The 20670-nt window shown below is 41.4% G+C and overlaps 1 protein-coding gene across 1 annotated transcript in view; it reads left to right on the plus strand.

Annotated features, from left to right (window-relative positions):
- Positions 1 to 17683, plus strand: part of LOC110506865 (ADAMTS-like protein 3) — a 224875-nt gene extending 207192 nt beyond the window's left edge. Inside the window, exons 27-33 of the mRNA XM_090239130.1 lie at positions 3027 to 3152; positions 3323 to 3613; positions 5142 to 5325; positions 8773 to 8977; positions 9527 to 9630; positions 16708 to 16922; positions 17425 to 17683. Coding sequence (XP_090095256.1) covers positions 3027 to 3152; positions 3323 to 3613; positions 5142 to 5325; positions 8773 to 8977; positions 9527 to 9630; positions 16708 to 16922; positions 17425 to 17543 — 1244 coding nt within the window. The 3' untranslated portion in view covers positions 17544 to 17683. The remainder of the gene's footprint in view (positions 1 to 3026; positions 3153 to 3322; positions 3614 to 5141; positions 5326 to 8772; positions 8978 to 9526; positions 9631 to 16707; positions 16923 to 17424) is intronic.
- Positions 17684 to 20670: the final 2987 nt, after the last annotated feature.

Consider the following 20670-nt stretch of genomic DNA (forward strand, 5'->3'; position numbering starts at 1 on the left):
GGAAAATCAAAATAAAATCAGCCAAGACCTCAGAAAAAAATTGTAGATCTCCAGAAGTCTGGTTCATCCTTGGGAGCAATTTCCAAATGTCTGAAGGTACGACGTTCATCTGTACAAACAATAGGACGCAAGTATAAACACCATCGGACCAGGCAGGCGTCATACCGATCAGGAAGGAGAGGCGTTGTCTCCTAGAGATTAACAGACTTTGGTGCAAAAAGTACAAATCAATCTGAGAACAACAGCAAAGGACCTTGTGAAGATGCTGGAGGAAACAGGTACAAAAGTATCTATATCCACAGTAAAACGAGTCCTATACCGATATAACCTGAAAGGCCGCTCAGCAAGGAAGGTGCCACTGCTCCAAAACCACCATAAAAATGCCAGACTACGGTTTGCAACTGCACATGGGAACAAAGATCGTACTTTTTGGAGAAATGTCCTCTGATCTGATGAAACAAAAATAGAACTGTTTGGCCATAATGACCATCATTATGTTTGGAGGAAAAAGGGAGAGGCTTGCAAGCCGAAGAACATCATCCCAACCGTGAAGCACGGGGGTGGCATCATCATGTTGTGGGGGTGCTTTGCTGCAGGAGGGACTGGTGCACTTCACAAAATAGATGGCATCATGAAGGAGGACATTTATGTGGATATATTGAAGCAGCATCTCAGACATCCGTCAGAAAGTTAAAGCTTGGTCGCAAATGGATCTTCCCAAATAGACAATGACCCCAAGCATACTTCCAAAGTTGTGGCAAAATGGCTTAAGGACATTGGAGTGGCCATCACAAAGCTCTGACCTCAATCCTATAGAAAATTTGTGGGCAGAACTGAAAAAGCGTGTGCGAGCAAGGAGGCCTACAAACCTGACTCAGTTACACCAGCTCTGTCAGGAGGAATGGGAAGCCTGTGGAAGGCTACCCGAAATGTTTGACATAAGTTAAACAATTTGAAGGCAACACTACCAAATAGTATTTGAGAGTATGTAAACTTCTGACCCACTGGGAATGTGATGAAAGAAATAAAATCTGAAATAAATAATTATCTCTACTATTATTCTGACATTTCACATTCTTAAAATAAAATGGTGATCCTATCTGACCTAAGACAGGGAATTTTTACTAGGATTAAATGTCAGGAATTGTGAAAACTGAGTTTAAATGTATGTAAACCTCCGACTTCAACTGTATTTGTCTAACACTCAGACATTCACTAAACATGCTCTGTATTCTGTACCGACCATGGTCTACAGTTCTCCTCTTACTCTGGAACATATCCTAACCTACTGTAAACCTCCACACAACATGATGATAACCTACTGTAAACCTCCATATAACATGATGATAACCTACTGTAAACCTCCATATAACATGATGATAACCTACTGTAAACCTCCACACAACATGATGATAACCTACTGTAAACCTCCACACAACATGATGACAACCTACTGTAAACCTCCATACAATGCTGTTATCTTACTGTAAACCTCCATATAACATGATGATAACCTACTGTAAACCTCCACACAACATGATGATAACCTACTGTAAACCTCCATATAACATGATGACAACCTACTGTAAACCTCCATACAATGCTGTTATCTTACTGTAAACCTCCATATAACATGATGATAACCTACTGTAAACCTCCACACAACATGATGATAACCTACTGTAAACCTCCATATAACATGATGACAACCTACTGTAAACCTCCATACAATGATGTTATCTTACTGTAAACCTCCATATAACATGATGATAATCTACTGTAAACCTCCACACAACATGATGATAACCTACTGTAAACCTCCATATAACATGATGACAACCTACTGTAAACCTCCATACAATGCTGTTATCTTACTGTAAACCTCCATATAACATGATGATAACCTACTGTAAACCTCCACACAACATGATGATAACCTACTGTAAACCTCCATATAACATGATGACAACCTACTGTAAACCTCCATACAATGCTGTTATCTTACTGTAAACCTCCATATAACATGATGATAACCTACTGTAAACCTCCACACAACATGATGATAACCTACTGTAAACCTCCATATAACATGATGACAACCTACTGTAAACCTCCATACAATGATGTTATCTTACTGTAAACCTCCATATAACATGATGATAATCTACTGTAAACCTCCACACAACATGATGATAACCTACTGTAAACCTCCATATAACATGATGACAACCTACTGTAAACCTCCATACAATGCTGTTATCTTACTGTAAACCTCCATATAACATGATGATAACCTACTGTAAACCTCCACACAACATGATGATAACCTACTGTAAACCTCCATATAACATGATGACAACCTACTGTAAACCTCCATACAATGATGTTATCTTACTGTAAACCTCCATATAACATGATGATAACCTACTGTAAACCTCCACACAACATGATGATAACCTACTGTAAACCTCCATATAACATGATGACAACCTACTGTAAACCTCCATACAATGCTGTTATCTTACTGTAAACCTCCATATAACATGATGATAACCTACTGTAAACCTCCACACAACATGATGATAACCTACTCTAAACCTCCATATAACATGATGACAACCTACTGTAAACCTCCATACAATGATGTTATCTTACTGTAAACCTCCATATAACATGATGACAACCTACTGTAAACCTCCATACAATGATGTTATCTTACTGTAAACCTCCATATAACATGATGATAACCTACTGTAAACCTCCATACAACATGGTGATAATCTACTGTAAACCTCCACACACCATGATGATATGTTGAATCTTACCAGGACTAATACAGAAATGAGGGATTAATTAATCAACTATGACAACACTTGAAGCCTGTCCTGAGGGCCCTAGTTAGAACATGGTAGGGGAGGAGGACAGAAACATTCTGCCATATTGTTTAGATTTGACTGTGGTTTCACTTTTCTTGCCCCAGTGAATGATTGATTGACGGATGGATGTATTAATTGATTGATTGACAGGTCCAGACCCAGGCAGAGGTTCTACAATGTCCCAGCAGTTCAAGGAGCTGAGCAGGAGGAGAGTCCTCATGGCTTCACGCATGGGAACCACTGTGACCATCAGACCTGGAGACATCCTACGCATAGGTACTGCACACACGCTTACACAAGTATGAATGAATACACACACACACACACACACACACACACACACACACACACACACACACACACACACACACACACACACACACACACACACACACACTACCTCAAGCATTATCATAATGACCAAAGGCCTCCCTCTCTCATTCCAGGATGCCCAGTGGTTCCAGACCATAGAGGGCCTGTCCGTTGGGACTACCAGAACCACACTCTGAAGGAGTCCACCTGGACCGGAACAGACTTTGCCGCAGGACAGAGGCTGGGTCCTGGGCAGAATCAGGGTCTGGGTTCTGGTCTGGGTCTTCAGTACCGTATACTGGTGGGAGGTCGTGTTCTGGAGGTGAACACGGTGCAGGGAAGGTTCTCCGGACACTACCGGTGCCAGACCCCAATCCACGACAACACACAGCTGCTGTCTGCTTGGATCCACGTCCATGCTGAAGGTGTGTGTGTGTGTGTGCATAAACAGCGCACACACAACTTTCTGCTGGTCATAATTTATAACATTTAATGAGACACATTCATTGTAATTCCAGGTATGTGTGCAGTCCGATGTTACACTGAACTGTGAACATCGGACTGAACACGTGTGTGTGTGTCTTAACTGGTGTGTGTATTCACTGACTTCTAATGCTCTTATTGTACAAATCAACCCATTCCCTTTGTAGAGCTCCATTAAGTCTCTCTTCTCCCTCCCCTTATGTCCTGTTCTTAACTGGATCAAACACACACAGGATGGCTATTGTGCTTTCAGGTCCAACCTCACTTTCAGGATTTGTCCCAAATAGCACCCTATTTCCCACATAGTGCACTACTTTTGACCAGAGCACTATGGATACATAGTGCAAAAGTAGTGCACTATGTAGGGAATATTGTGTAATTTGGAACATACTCTCAGCCTCTCTGTGGATACAGCTGTTAGCTATCACCAGACTCCAATTAACATGGGAATTTGTACCACTCACAGTCATCAGAACATATCTTTCCTCTGAAGAATTTTTATAATTCAGACATGAGGGAAGAGGAGGAGGAGGAGGAAAGAGAGAGAGAGAGAGAGAGAGAGAGAGAGAGAGAGAGAGAGAGAGAGAGAGAGAGAGAGAGAGAGAGAGAGAGAGAGAGAGAGAGAGAGAGAGAGAGAGAGAGAGAGAGAGAGAGAGAGAGAGAGAGAGAGAGAGAGAGAGAGAGAGAGAGAGAGAGAGAGAGAGAGAGAGAGAGAGAGAGAGAGAGAGAGAGAGAGAGAGAGAGAGAGAGAGAGAGAGAACCTGTATCGTTTTAAGCTGTGCCAAAACCTCTTGGACCCCATGTTGTTTCTAGTTAAACTTCCCTTCTGTCCTTTCTGTGTCCTGAACCGGAGCGTTAGTGGGCTCTGGAAGAGCTTAGGCAGAGGGCTGGGACAATTATCAGTAGACTCAAAATATGCAGCAGCCCCAGGTTACATCCCAAATGGCACCCTTTTCCATAGTGCACTACTACCTGTAGGTCCTGGTCAAAAGTAGTGCACTATGTAGGGAATAGGGTGCCATTTGGGACAGGCGTGCTGTGTACTCTAGCTAACTGTGCCTCAACCTTTTATTCGTCGTAATGGGAAGTATTTGAATGACAGTAATGTGATATTATTGAATGAAAATGATAGGCCCAGTGTTGGCCAAACCATAGTTTGTTTTACTGCTATGCTGTGGTATGAAGTCAAACTGGGTAATGAGGATCTGGTTTGCTCTACTTGGTGTCGATGGGTCAGTGTGGTGGTGGTGGGTGGGTCAGTGGATGTACTAGTGGGTGGGTCAGTGTGGTGGTGGTGGGTGGGTCAGTGGGTGTGGTGGTGGGTGGGTGTTCTGTAGTTCTGTGTGATGTGTTTCTGGCTAGTACTGCTGTGGTGTTTATAACATATTGTGTATGTGTGAGCGTGAGCGTGCTGTGGGGTTTGTTTCAGCTCAATAACGTGTGTGTGTGTGTGCATGCGTGTGTCTCCAGAGTTTGCGTGGCGTCTTGGGGACTGGACGGCGTGCAGCGCCTCGTGTGGGGACCGGGGGATGAGGACACGGAGGGTCCGCTGTGTCACGCCAGAGGGACGTGAGGTCACACCCTCCATGTGTCACCACCTAGACAGACCTGTCTCCTCACAGCTGGCCTGCAACCTGCATGACTGCCCCCCCAGGTACACACACACACACACACACACTCTCTGACACACACGCAAGCATACGCACACACACTCTCAGACACGCACACAATCTCTCACTCACACACACACACATAACACGCAAGCACACACACACACACACACTATAAACATCTGCTTTTGTAGGTAAAACAGATGCGTTGGTTTCACTGACCCCTGAGGAAAAATCTACAGGGAAATAGGTCATTCAGCTTCATGAGTCACTGTCATGAAGAGTCTTGTCTAATATAGTCGTGTCCTAAATGGCCTTGTATAGTGCACATCTTTTAAACAGATCCCTATGGGCGTCCCTATGGGCCCTGGTCAAAGGTAGTGCACAATATACATTATAGGGAATAGGGGTCCATTTGGGATGTAGGCTATAGCTCCTTATTTAGTCTCCTTCTTCTACTGCTTTATGTCAGCAACTGTCCAAGACCAATATACATAAATCACATTCAGGTCCAAGTGTTGAGGTTTCATTGTTTTTCCTTGTACTGTAGCAGTCAATAGGGGAGAGTGGGATAAGTTGAGACATTTTTTACATTCAGCATCACCCTGTCAAGGGAAATATAGTATACTTTCTACCAAAGATATCTAAATATATTGCAGAATATTAGTTTTTTTCAATTGCTAACAAGCATCGGTCAATACTGAAGACACTTTTTCAAAACTCTTCACACAGTGTGCATTACCAACATGCATCTTGGCCAAACAGTTCATCTCAATGAATCCAGCTTCATCCACAAAAATGAATGTATGTGCAGTTTGCCTGGCTTCCATCTCCATTACTCTCTAAAATACAATAAATCCACAGTTTTACAGTACTTTACATTATGCATAGCTGTGTATGTACCCTGTCTGGTAACAAGACTAAAAACAGGACTCGAGTAGGCTATCAGCTAAAATTGCAATCAGCTGTGTTTGGAATAGTTAAATATTCTGCTGAGATTTTTTGTGTTTCAATCTGGTTACTGCAGAAAATGTGCCATCATTCTGTTTTGAATGTGTTTTGGAAACAGTGTGTTAGGATTTGAATGTGTTTTAGAAACAGTGTGTTAGGATTTGAATGTGTTTTGGAAACAGTGTGTTAGGATTTGAATGTGTTTTGGAAACAGTGTGTTAGGATTTGAATGTGTTTTGGAAACAGTGTGTTAGGATTTGAATGTGTTTTGGAAACAGTGTGTTAGGATTTGAATGTGTTTTGGAAACAGTGTGTTAGGATTTGAATGTGTTTTGGAAACAGTGTGTTAGGATTTGAATGTGTTTTGGAAACAGTGTGTTAGGATTTGAATGTGTTTTGGAAACAGTGTGTTAGGATTTGAATGTGTTTTGGAAACAGTGTGTTAGGATTTGAATGTGTTTTGGAAACAGTGTGTTAGGATTTGAAAAACAAGTGCAGCAAATATATAGTTATGCAGGTGGTGGAGTATGAATGAGAAAATAGTAGATGGATTTCGGAGAATGTGGTCATTGAATGCATTCTGTGTGAAAGCAATAAAAAATGATTCACAGTTTGGTCCACATACACTTCTGTTTCGCTGACTGTGGGAAGAGTTTTGACAATGTGACTTCAGTTTTGACCAATGCATCTTAGCAATTAAAAAAAAATAATAATTAAGCCGCCTACATATTTCTGTACTGAATCAAATTTATTTATATAGCCCTTCGTACATCAGCTATCTCAAAGTCCTGTACAGAAACCCAGCCTAAGACCCCAAACAGCAAGCAATGCAGGTGTAGAAGCACGGTGGCTAGGAAAAACTCCCTAGAAAGGCCAAAACCTAGGAAGAAACCTAGAGGAATCAGGCTATGAGGGGTGGCCAGTCCTCTTCTGGCTGTGCCGGGTGGAGATTATAACAGAACATGGCCAAGATGTCCAAATGTTCATAAATGACCAGCATGGTCAAATAATAATCACAGTAGTTGTCGAGGGTGCAGCAAGTCAGCACCTCAGGTACTGAACAGTTGAAACTGGAGCAGCAGCACGGCCAGACGCACCCCTCCTCGGGACGGCATGAAAGAGCACCAGTAAGCCAGTGACTCAGCCCCTGTAATAGGGTTAGAGGCAGAGAATCCCAGTGGAAAGAGGGGAACCGGCCAGGCAGAGACAGCAAGGGTGGTTCGTTGCTCCAGATCCTTTCTGTTCACCTTCCCACTCCTGGGCCAGACTACACTCACTCATATGACCCACTGAAGAGATGAGTCTTCAGTAAAGACTTAAAGGTTGAGACCGAGTCTGCGTCTCTGACATGGGTAGGCAGACCGTTCCATAAAAATTGAGCTCTATAGGAGAAAGCCCTGCCTCCAGCTGTTTGCTTAGAAATTCTAGGGACAACTACCTCTTTTAAAACCATGTTGATCTTTATTTCCCAAACACAATTCAACACAGGCACAATCACTTTTTGACAGTTACCTGTCATTTAATCATTTTAAGCATCTTTTAACACAGGCTTAACACCTAACAAATACTGTACCCTTTTAACACAGGCTTAACACCTAACAAACACTGTACCCTTTTAACACAGGCTTAACACCTAACAAACACTGTACCCTTTTAACACAGGCTTAACACCTAACAAACACTGTACCCTTTTAACACAGGCTTAACACCTAACAAACACTGTACCCTTTTAACACAGGCTTAACACCTAACAAACACTGTACCCTTTTAACACAGGCTTAACACCTAACAAACACTGTACCCTTTTAACACAGGCTTAACACCTAACAAACACTGTACCCTTTTAACACAGGCTTAACACCTAACACACACTGTACCCTTTTAACACAGGCTTAACACCTTACCCCAAGGCAAACATTTTTACTATATTAGCCCACACAGATATAAGGATGCACTTTCATGCTAGGTTTAGGTCCTCATACTGAAGCTTATAGAGAGCCCAACTGAGGTGTAGAACAATCTTTAAATGATCTACTTTAGTTTAGATACAAGCATCATAAAAATCTTATTTTTTGGACCTAACTGTTTACCACTTTTTCCATGTGGTTTCTTCCTTCATAGACTCCATGAAATTATGACCTCTTCCTAAATGTTCGGTCAAATGATATATTTTGTGTATAGTTTCCTAGAAACAAGAGTAGCTCAACTTACCCCTCTGCCCTACCCACTGAAATCCCTGGGCAGAACATTGAGTCCTGATCATTGGGATATGTGGCCCTATGCATTAAAGAGGCTAGCCAGGATCTAACACTACATGGGTAGTTTTATTCCTTCCTTCCCCCTGAACCTGGTTCCTCTCTGGGTTTCTTCCTTCTAGGGAGTTTTTCCCGGCCAATATGTTTTGACTTTTCCTTCTGCTTTGCTTGCTCTGTAGAGGTTTAGGTCAGGTAACTGTAAAGCACTTTGTGACAAGTACTGATGTAAAAAGGAATTTATATAATCAATGTTATTTGATTGATTGATTGATTGTTCTCTCCCAGCTGGGTAGCATCCGTGTGGTCTAAGTGTTCCACTTCCTGTGGGCGGGGCTGGAGACAGCGGCAGGTGTCCTGTGGGCAGGTGGATTCGGGGGGAGCGGTGAGGACGCTAGCGCCATCTGTCTGTGGGAGGAACACGCGGCCTGCAGACAGACAGGAGTGTACCTGCGACAACTGTCCAGCCTGGGTTACGAGCCCCTGGGGAAAGGTAGAGACGCAGGCACAAACACACACAGAGACACCCACACCTGCCCCCACACTCGCACACACATCTGCACAAACACACACAGACACACACACACACCTAAACAGACACTCATGTACAGACGCACACGAACAGACGCACCCACACCTACACACACAGACCACACAGACACACACAGATACCATACACACACAGACACACCACAGACACCACACACACACACACAGAGATGACACACACACACAGACACACACACAACTATTTTCCACAACATTACCTTTGTTATCATTGACATACATGCCTGATGTTTGAATACGGTGTACTTGATGTTCTGGGATGAAGTTTCCTCTAGATGCAGACCTAGGATCAGCTTCTCCTTCCCCAACTTTAACCTTTAGTGGGGGGATATGCTAAACTGACCCAAGATCACGGTCTAGGGCCAATTGCCATCTACTCCAACCAACACATTACTACGAAGAAGTCCTGAATAAAGTTGTCAGGCTGTGAAACGTTCCTTCTTTACTATTGTGAGAACATGTTAATTACCCACAGTGCTCGGGGAAATGTTTGGGTCCCACCCTCACAGTCCAGAAGAGGTCGGTGATATGTAGACATGTCAACGGCACCACACATCCTGACTGTGACCCCAGAGAAAGGTAAGCACACAACCACAGGAGGTTGGTGGCACCTTAATTGGGGAGGACGGGCTCGTGGTAATTTATGGAGCGGAATCAGTGGAATGGTATCAAATACATCAAACACATGGTTTCCATTCCATTTGTGCCGTTCCGGCCATTATTATGAGCCATTCTCCCCTCAGCAGCCTCCTGTGACACACACACACCTACACACAAACACACACAAACACACACACACAGTCTAATTTCCTCCTGTCTCGTTTAGCTGAATCTGGTCATGAATAGCGTGGTTGTTGAACAAGTTGAGGAGACTAAAATACTTGGTGTTACCTTAGATTGTAAACTGTCATGGTCAAAACATATTGATTTAATGGCTGTAAAGATGGGGAGAGGTCTGTCTGTGATAAAGAGATTTTTTGACACCACACTCCACAAAGCAAGTCCTGCAGGCTCTAGTTTTATCTTATCTTGATTATTGTCCAGTCATGTGGTCGAGTGCTGCAAAGAAGGACCTAGTTAAGCTGCAGCTGGCCCAGAACAGAGCAGCATTTTTTGCTCTTCAATAACATGCATGACAGTTTCTCTTAGCTAAGAGTTGAGGAATAACTGACTATATTGCTTCTTGTTTTTATAAGAAACAGGAATTAGTTGGACATTCCTAATTATTTGGATAGTCAACTTACACACAGCACTAACACACAGCACTAACACACAGCACTAACACACAGCACTAACACACACACTTACCCCACCAGAGGTATTTTCACAATCCCCAAATCCAGAATGAATTCAATGAAACTTACAGTATTATACAGAACCATGAGTTTACAGAACTCCCTTCCATCTTATATACAGTATTATACAGAACCATGAGTTTATGGAACTCCCTTCCATCTTATATACAGTATTATACAGAACCATGAGTTTACGGAACTCCCTTCCATCTTATATACAGTATTATAGAGAACCATGAGTTTACGGAACTCCCTTCCATCTTATATACAGTATTATACAGAACCATGAGTTTACGGAACTCCCTTCCATCTTATATACAGTATTATACAGAACCATGAGTTTACGGAACTCCCTTCCATCTTATATACAGTATTATACAGAACCATGAGTGCATGGGACTCCCTTCCATCTTATATACAGTATTATACAGAACCATGAGTTTACAGAACTCCCTTCCATCTTATATACAGTATTATACAGAACCATGAGTGCATGGGACTCCCTTCCATCTTATATACAGTATTATACAGAACCATGAGTTTACGGAACTCCCTTCCATCTTATATACAGTATTATACAGAACCATGAGTGCATGGGACTCCCTTCCATCTTATATACAGTATTATACAGAACCATGAGTGCATGGAACTCCCTTCCATCTTATATACAGTATTATACAGAACCATGAGTGCATGGGACTCCCTTCCATCTTATATACAGTATTATACAGAACCATGAGTTTACAGAACTCCCTTCCATCTTATATACAGTATTATACAGAACCATGAGTTTACGGAACTCCCTTCCATCTTATATACAGTATTATACAGAACCATGAGTTTACAGAACTCCCTTCCATCTTATATACAGTATTATACAGAACCATGAGTTTACGGAACTCCCTTCCATCTTATATACAGTATTATACAGAACCATGAGTTTACGGAACTCCCATCCATCTTATATACAGTATTATACAGAACCATGAGTTTACGGAACTCCCTTCCATCTTATATACAGTATTATACAGAACCATGAGTTTACGGAACTCCCTTCCATCTTATATACAGTATTATAGAGAACCATGAGTTTACGGAACTCCCTTCCATCTTATATACAGTATTATACAGAACCATGAGTTTACGGAACTCCCTTCCATCTTATATACAGTATTATACAGAACCATGAGTTTACGGAACTCCCTTCCATCTTATATACAGTATTATACAGAACCATGAGTGCATGGGACTCCCTTCCATCTTATATACAGTATTATACAGAACCATGAGTTTACAGAACTCCCTTCCATCTTATATACAGTATTATACAGAACCATGAGTGCATGGGACTCCCTTCCATCTTATATACAGTATTATACAGAACCATGAGTTTACGGAACTCCCTTCCATCTTATATACAGTATTATACAGAACCATGAGTGCATGGGACTCCCTTCCATCTTATATACAGTATTATACAGAACCATGAGTGCATGGAACTCCCTTCCATCTTATATACAGTATTATACAGAACCATGAGTGCATGGGACTCCCTTCCATCTTATATACAGTATTATACAGAACCATGAGTTTACAGAACTCCCTTCCATCTTATATACAGTATTATACAGAACCATGAGTTTACGGAACTCCCTTCCATCTTATATACAGTATTATACAGAACCATGAGTGCATGGGACTCCCTTCCATCTTATATACAGTATTATACAGAACCATGAGTTTACGGAACTCCCTTCCATCTTATATACAGTATTATACAGAACCATGAGTTTACGGAACTCCCTTCCATCTTATATACAGTATTATACAGAACCATGAGTTTACGGAACTCCCTTCCATCTTATATACAGTATTATACAGAACCATGAGTTTACGGAACTCCCTTCCATCTTATATACAGTATTATACAGAACCATGAGTTTACGGAACTCCCTTCCATCTTATATACAGTATTATACAGAACCATGAGTTTACGGAACTCCCTTCCATCTTATATACAGTATTATACAGAACCATGAGTTTACGGAACTCCCTTCCATCTTATATACAGTATTATACAGAACCATGAGTTTACGGAACTCCCTTCCATCTTATATACAGTATTATACAGAACCATGAGTTTACGGAACTCCCTTCCATCTTATATACAGTATTATACAGAACCATGAGTGCATGGGACTCCCTTCCATCTTATATACAGTATTATACAGAACCATGAGTTTACAGAACTCCCTTCCATCTTATATACAGTATTATACAGAACCATGAGTTTACGGAACTCCCTTCCATCTTATATACAGTATTATACAGAACCATGAGTGCCTGGGACTCCCTTCCATCTTATATACAGTATTATACAGAACCATGAGTTTACGGAACTCCCTTCCATCTTATATACAGTATTATACAGAACCATGAGTGCATGGGACTCCCTTCCATCTTATATACAGTATTATACAGAACCATGAGTTTACGGAACTCCCTTCCATCTTATATACAGTATTATACAGAACCATGAGTTTACAGAACTCCCTTCCATCTTATATACAGTATTATACAGAACCATGAGTGCATGGGACTCCCTTCCATCTTATATACAGTATTATACAGAACCATGAGTTTACAGAACTCCCTTCCATCTTATATACAGTATTATACAGAACCATGAGTTTACAGAACTCCCTTCCATCTTATATACAGTATTATACAGAACCATGAGTGCATGGGACTCCCTTCCATCTTATATACAGTATTATACAGAACCATGAGTTTACGGGACTCCCTTCCATCTTATATACAGTATTATACAGAACCATGAGTTTACAGAACTCCCTTCCATCTTATATACAGTATTATACAGAACCATGAGTGCATGGGACTCCCTTCCAATTTATATACAGTATTATACAGAACCATGAGTGCATGGGACTCCCATCTTATATACAGTATTATACAGAACCATGAGTTTACGGAACTCCCTTCCATCTTATATACAGTATTATACAGAACCATGAGTTTACGGAACTCCCTTCCATCTTATATACAGTATTATACAGAACCATGAGTGCATGGAACTCCCTTCCATCTTATATACAGTATTATACAGAACCATGAGTTTAAGGAAATCCCTTCCATCTTATATACAGTATTATACAGAACCATGAGTTTACGGAACTCCCTTCCATCTTATATACAGTATTATACAGAACCATGAGTGCATGGGACTCCCTTCCATCTTATATACAGTATTATACAGAACCATGAGTTTACGGAACTCCCTTCCATCTTATATACAGTATTATACAGAACCATGAGTTTACGGAACTCCCTTCCATCTTATATACAGTATTATACAGAACCATGAGTTTACGGAACTCCCTTCCATCTTATATACAGTATTATACAGAACCAAGAGTTTACGGAACTCCCTTCCATCTTATATACAGTATTATACAGAACCATGAGTTTACGGAACTCCCTTCCATCTTATATACAGTATTATACAGAACCATGAGTGCCTGGGACTCCCTTCCATCTTATATACAGTATTATACAGAACCATGAGTGCATGGGACTCCCTTCCATCTTATATACAGTATTATACAGAACCATGAGTTTACGGAACTCCCTTCCATCTTATATACAGTATTATACAGAACCATGAGTGCATGGGACTCTCTTCCATCTTATATACAGTATTATACAGAACCATGAGTTTACGGAACTCCCTTCCATCTTATATACAGTATTATACAGAACCATGAGTGCATGGGACTCCCTTCCATCTTATATACAGTATTATACAGAACCATGAGTTTACGGAACTCCCTTCCATCTTATATACAGTATTATACAGAACCATGAGTTTACGGAACTCCCTTCCATCTTATATACAGTATTATACAGAACCATGAGTTTACGGAACTCCCTTCCATCTTATATACAGTATTATACAGAACCATGAGTGCATGGGACTCCCTTCCATCTTATATACAGTATTATACAGAACCATGAGTTTACGGAACTCCCTTCCATCTTATATACAGTATTATACAGAACCATGAGTTTACGGAACTCCCTTCCATCTTATATACAGTATTATACAGAACCATGAGTTTACGGAACTCCCTTCCATCTTATATACAGTATTATACAGAACCATGAGTTTACGGAACTCCCTTCCATCTTATATACAGTATTATACAGAACCATGAGTGCATGGGACTCCCTTCCATCTTATATACAGTATTATACAGAACCATGAGTTTACGGAACTCCCTTCCATCTTATATACAGTATTATACAGAACCATGAGTGCATGGGACTCCCTTCCATCTTATATACAGTATTATACAGAACCATGAGTTTACGGAACTCCCTTCCATCTTATATACAGTATTATACAGAACCATGAGTTTACGGAACTCCCTTCCATCTTATATACAGTATTATACAGAACCATGAGTTTACGGAACTCCCTTCCATCTTATATACAGTATTATACAGAACCATGAGTTTACGGAACTCCCTTCCATCTTATATACAGTATTATACAGAACCATGAGTGCATGGGACTCCCTTCCATCTTATATACAGTATTATACAGAACCATGAGTTTACGGAACTCCCTTCCATCTTATATACAGTATTATACAGAACCATGAGTTTACGGAACTCCCTTCCATCTTATATACAGTATTATACAGAACCATGAGTGCATGGGACTCCCTTCCATCTTATATACAGTATTATACAGAACCATGAGTTTACGGAACTCCCCTTCCATCTTATATACAGTATTATACAGAACCATGAGTTTACGGAACTCCCTTCCATCTTATATACAGTATTATACAGAACCATGAGTTTACGGAACTCCCCTTCCATCTTATATACAGTATTATACAGAACCATGAGTTTACGGAACTCCCTTCCATCTTATATACAGTATTATACAGAACCATGAGTGCATGGGACTCCCTTCCATCTTATATACAGTATTATACAGAACCATGAGTTTACGGGACTCCCTTCCATCTTATATACAGTATTATACAGAACCATGAGTTTACGGAACTCCCTTCCATCTTATATACAGTATTATACAGAACCATGAGTTTACGGAACTCCCTTCCATCTTATATACAGTATTATACAGAACCATGAGTGCCTGGGACTCCCTTCCATCTTATATACAGTATTATACAGAACCATGAGTTTACGGAACTCCCTTCCATCTTATATACAGTATTATACAGAACCATGAGTGCATGGGACTCCCTTCCATCTTATATACAGTATTATACAGAACCATGAGTTTACGGAACTCCCTTCCATCTTATATACAGTATTATACAGAACCATGAGTGCATGGGACTCCCTTCCATCTTATATACAGTATTATACAGAACCATGAGTTTACGGAACTCCCTTCCATCTTATATACAGTATTATACAGAACCATGAGTTTACGGAACTCCCTTCCATCTTATATACAGTATTATACAGAACCATGAGTGCCTGGGACTCCCTTCCATCTTATATACAGTATTATACAGAACCATGAGTTTACGGAACTCCCTTCCATCTTATATACAGTATTATACAGAACCATGAGTTTACAGAACTCCCTTCCATCTTATATACAGTATTATACAGAACCATGAGTGCCTGGGACTCCCTTCCATCTTATATACAGTATTATACAGAACCATGAGTTTACGGAACTCCCTTCCATCTTATATACAGTATTATACAGAACCATGAGTTTACGGAACTCCCTTCCATCTTATATACAGTATTATACAGAACCATGAGATTACGGAACTCCCTTCCATCTTATATACAGTATTATACAGAACCATGAGTGCATGGGACTCCCTTCCATCTTATATACAGTATTATACAGAACCATGAGTTTACGGAACTCCCTTCCATCTTATATACAGTATTATACAGAACCATGAGTTTACGGAACTCCCTTCCATCTTATATACAGTATTATACAGAACCATGAGTTTACGGAACTCCCTTCCATCTTATATACAGTATTATACAGAACCATGAGTTTACAGAACTCCCTTCCATCTTATATACAGTATTATACAGAACCATGAGTTTACGGAACTCCCTTCCATCTTATATACAGTATTATACAGAACCATGAGTTTACGGAACTCCCTTCCATCTTATATAGCGCAAGTGAACAGAAAACCTAGTTGTTTTTTTTAAACTAATAAAGCAACAGATTCCAGTAAGACTCTCTGTCTCCATTGGCTCCAGCTAAAGGGGATTCTAATAAAATCAAATCCTTCCCTCTATCTCTCTTTGTCTCCCTCAGGCCCGTCTCAGTGCGTAACTGTTCGTCGGAGCTGTGTGACGTGCACTGGCGCGTGGGGCCGTGGCGAGCGTGCACGGCAGCCTGTGGCAGCGGGTTTCAGTCTCGCAGGGTGGACTGTGCCCACCACAGGAGTGGCAGAACCCTGGCAGACCAACACTGCACCTGGCACAGACGCCCAGCCACCTGGCAGCACTGTAACGCCACCACCTGTGGAAGTGAGTGTGTAGTGTTTTTACCACGTTACCATATTACCCTCACTGCCTTTCCTCTGACTTCTGAAGCTGGGGAATATGTCATTGGAGTGGCTTGGCATAAGTTTGACTCAAAAAACACCTATTACAAAAACGATGACTTTGCACAAGTAAAATCACACAAACCCTCTTTTTAAACTGCTAAACGGCTTTTTAACAGTCCAGACCCAAATCTACATGGACAGTTGAATTTTAGCCCGAATTTGACGTTAAGCCATACTCCTTAGCTTTCTGCCACTCTTTAATGGAAATGTGGCATGCGTTCCAAGTGGCATTCTATTCCTGTATTACTGTTTACCAGAGTCCTATAAGAGCCCTGGTCAAAGTAGTGCACTATAAAGGAAATAGGGTGCCATTTGGGACATGTTCTTCTGTGGGGAGAATGGATGTCATTTTATGCCAAAATGTCGAGTTTCAGCATTTAACACAATGTATGTTGTCTCTGTGTCTCTGTGTCTCTGTGTAGGTGAATGTAAAGACACCACCCACTACTGTGCTGTGGTGAAGAGGTTAAAGCTTTGCCCCATCGACATGTACAAGCAGAGGTGTTGTGAGTCCTGTTTACAGGAGGATGGCTCCACCTAGTGTTCTAGGAGGAAGTTGCCCCTAGATGCTGGTCTTGGGTTAGTTTTTAATTTCCTCCACTAGTGGTTAAGGCTGGGAATGGGGAGGGGAAGCTGATCCTAGATCTGTACCTAGAGGAAACCCCTGAGCTTTGAGACAGAGTGTGGACAACATAACTCTTGGAAGCCATGGATGGATGGATGGATGGATGGATGGATGGATGGAGGGAGGGAGGGAGGGAGGGAGGGAGGGAGGGAGGGAGGGAGGGAGGGAGGGAGGGAGGGAGGGATGGATGGATGGATGGATGGACTGAGGGAGGGAGGGATGGATGGATGGATAGAGGGATATATTGGGGAAGGGAGGGATGGATGGATGGATGGATAGAGGGATAGATTGGGGAAGGGAGGGAGGTATAGATTGAGGAAGGGATAGATGTATGGAGGGATAGATTGAGGCAGGGATGGATTGATGGATTGAGGGAGGGATGGATGGAGGCTTGGATTGAGGGAGGGAGGGATGAATGTATGGAGGGATATATCAAGGGAGGGATGGATGGATAGAGGGATAGATTGAGGGAGGGATGGATGGAGGATTAGATTGAGGGAGGGAGGGAGGGAGGGAGGGAGGGAGGGATAGATGGGGGAGGGATAGATTGAGGGGCGGCTGGGGGAGGGATAGATTGAGGGAGGGCTGGATAGAGGCTTGGATTGAGGGAGGGAGGGATGAATGTATGGAGGGATAGATCAAGGGAGGGATGGATGGAGGATTAGATTGAGGGAGGGAGGGAGGGAGGGATGGGGGGAGGGATAGATGGGGGGAGGGATAGATTGAGGGGCGGCTGGGGGAGGGATAGATTGAGGGAGGGCTGGATAGAGGCTTGGATTGAGGGAGGGAGGGATGGATGGATGGAGGGATAGATTGAAGGAAGGATGGAGGCTTGGATTGAGGGAGGGAGGGATGGATGGATGGAGGGATGGATGGAGGGATAGATTGAAGGAAGGATGGAGGCTTGGATTGAGGGAGGGAGGGATGGATGGATGGAGGGATGGATGGAGGGATAGATTGAAGGAAGGATGGAGGCTTGGATTGAGGGAGGGAGGGACCATGTAACATGGTAGACTGGTCTGAGACTGTTTGGAGTCTGCTTTAAAGACACTACCACCACAACATTGAGGAAATCTTTCTCACTTTTTCATCACAACCTAAATGGATTTTCCTCCCAATAATGATGCCCCAATGGCTTGATTAGACTGAGAAAGATACCTAGGGGATTTTTGCCGGAGACACTTTGGTGGAGACAAGCGTGCACAGATATGGAGTGAAGGAATCTTTCAGGTGGCCCAACCAATGTAATTTGATGCAAGCCTCAAATCTGGACCTATGGCCTTAGAAATGTAACACTTTACCAATACTAGATATTTTTCCAATGACACATGTAACAAGTGAGTGCAAAGGTGTGTGTAAAGTGTGTGCTGTTAACCCATTCCTGAAGGAGAGAGCAGTCTTTAAATGGCCTTGTCATTGTTTTCCACGGTAATGTGCACTGAATGGACGGACAGAAAGAAAGAATACTCTAGCAACAAAACACCAATAGAAGCAGTGGTTTATGGGTGTCCTGTGTTTATTTTTTAATTTATAGCAAGTGCATGTATGAATGTATGAATATACTGTACACAGTGGTGGGGAAAGTACCGAATTGTCATACTTGAATAAAAGTAAAGATACCTTAATAGAAAATGACTCAAGTAAAAGGGAAAGTCATCCAGTAAAATACTACTTGAGTAAAAGTATAAAAGTATTTGGTTTTAAATGTACGTAGGTATCAAAAGTAAAAGTATAAATCATTTCAAGTTCCTTATATTAAGCAAACCAGACGACACCATTTTTTTATTTTTTTATTTAAAAACACACTCAGACATAATTTACAAACTACGCATTTGTGTTTAGTGAGTCTGCCAAACCAGAGACAGTAGGGATGACCAGGGATGTTGTCTTGATAAGTGCGTGTGTTGTAACATTTTCCTGTCCCGCTAAGCATTCAAAATGTAACAAGTACTTTTAGATGTCAAGGAAATGGTATGGAGTAAAAAGTACATTATTTTCTTCAGGAATGTTGTGAAGTACATGTAAAGTACAGATACACAGAAAAAAACGACTTAAGTAGTACTTCAAAGTATTTTTACTGAAGTACTTTACACCACTGACTGTACATGTACATACAGTATACAGTAGGAAGTGGATGTGTGATGCAGACTCCTATAAGACCATTAACATGTGTGAAGGCAAAGGGATGTCAGATTGTAGTGGAACGTCATTGACATGAGAAAACAACCATCCAAACCAAATCATTTGCATTAGAACCTACTAGACAGACAGTAGGAGGAAAAGCAGTTTCAACATGATTTATTGGATATGGCATATTTGCCATAACAGTTAACATTCAATGTGTACATACATTTGAAACATATTCATCAGAGTACAGTGCATACAGTAGTATGTATTATGTGAGATAATAATTGTCAGCAGAAATGATCACAGTGCATACAGTAGTATGTATTATGTGAGATAATAATTGTCAGCAGAAATGATCACAGTGCATACAGTAGTATGTATTATGTGAGATAATAATTGTCAGCAGAAATGATCACAGTGCATACAGTAGTATGTATTATGTGAGATAATAATTGTCAGCAGAAATGATCACAGTGCATACAGTAGTATGTATTATGTGAGATAATAATTGTCAGCAGAAATGATCACTGTTTGGAATAAATAGACCCTGCAGTGACCGAGAGAGGTGTGGGTTGTGTTCCCAATGGCACCCAATCATATTCCCTACATCAGGGGTCGGAAACAGGTGGACGGCGGGACAAAATCTATTCCCACTAATAACAAGAGAGACATGTGTGATTGTGTCTCAATGTAATCAAGGTATGAACTTATTGTTATTTTCCAATTCAATCTATTTTTCTGCTTGCTTGTGGTCCATTTGCATTGTACAAATTTCTATAATGATGTTCCGGGCCCCGCCCACCACCACTGCCCTACATACTGCAGTACTGGTCAAAAGTAGTGCACTATGTAGGGAATACGGTGGCATTTAGGATGGGCCCCGAGAGAAAACATGACTGTCATATTTCTCTGTTTG

The sequence above is a fragment of the Oncorhynchus mykiss genome, chromosome 6 (assembly GCF_057628025.1).
Source record: "Oncorhynchus mykiss isolate SJ-2025 chromosome 6, ASM5762802v1, whole genome shotgun sequence".
Taxonomy (NCBI): domain Eukaryota; kingdom Metazoa; phylum Chordata; class Actinopteri; order Salmoniformes; family Salmonidae; genus Oncorhynchus; species Oncorhynchus mykiss.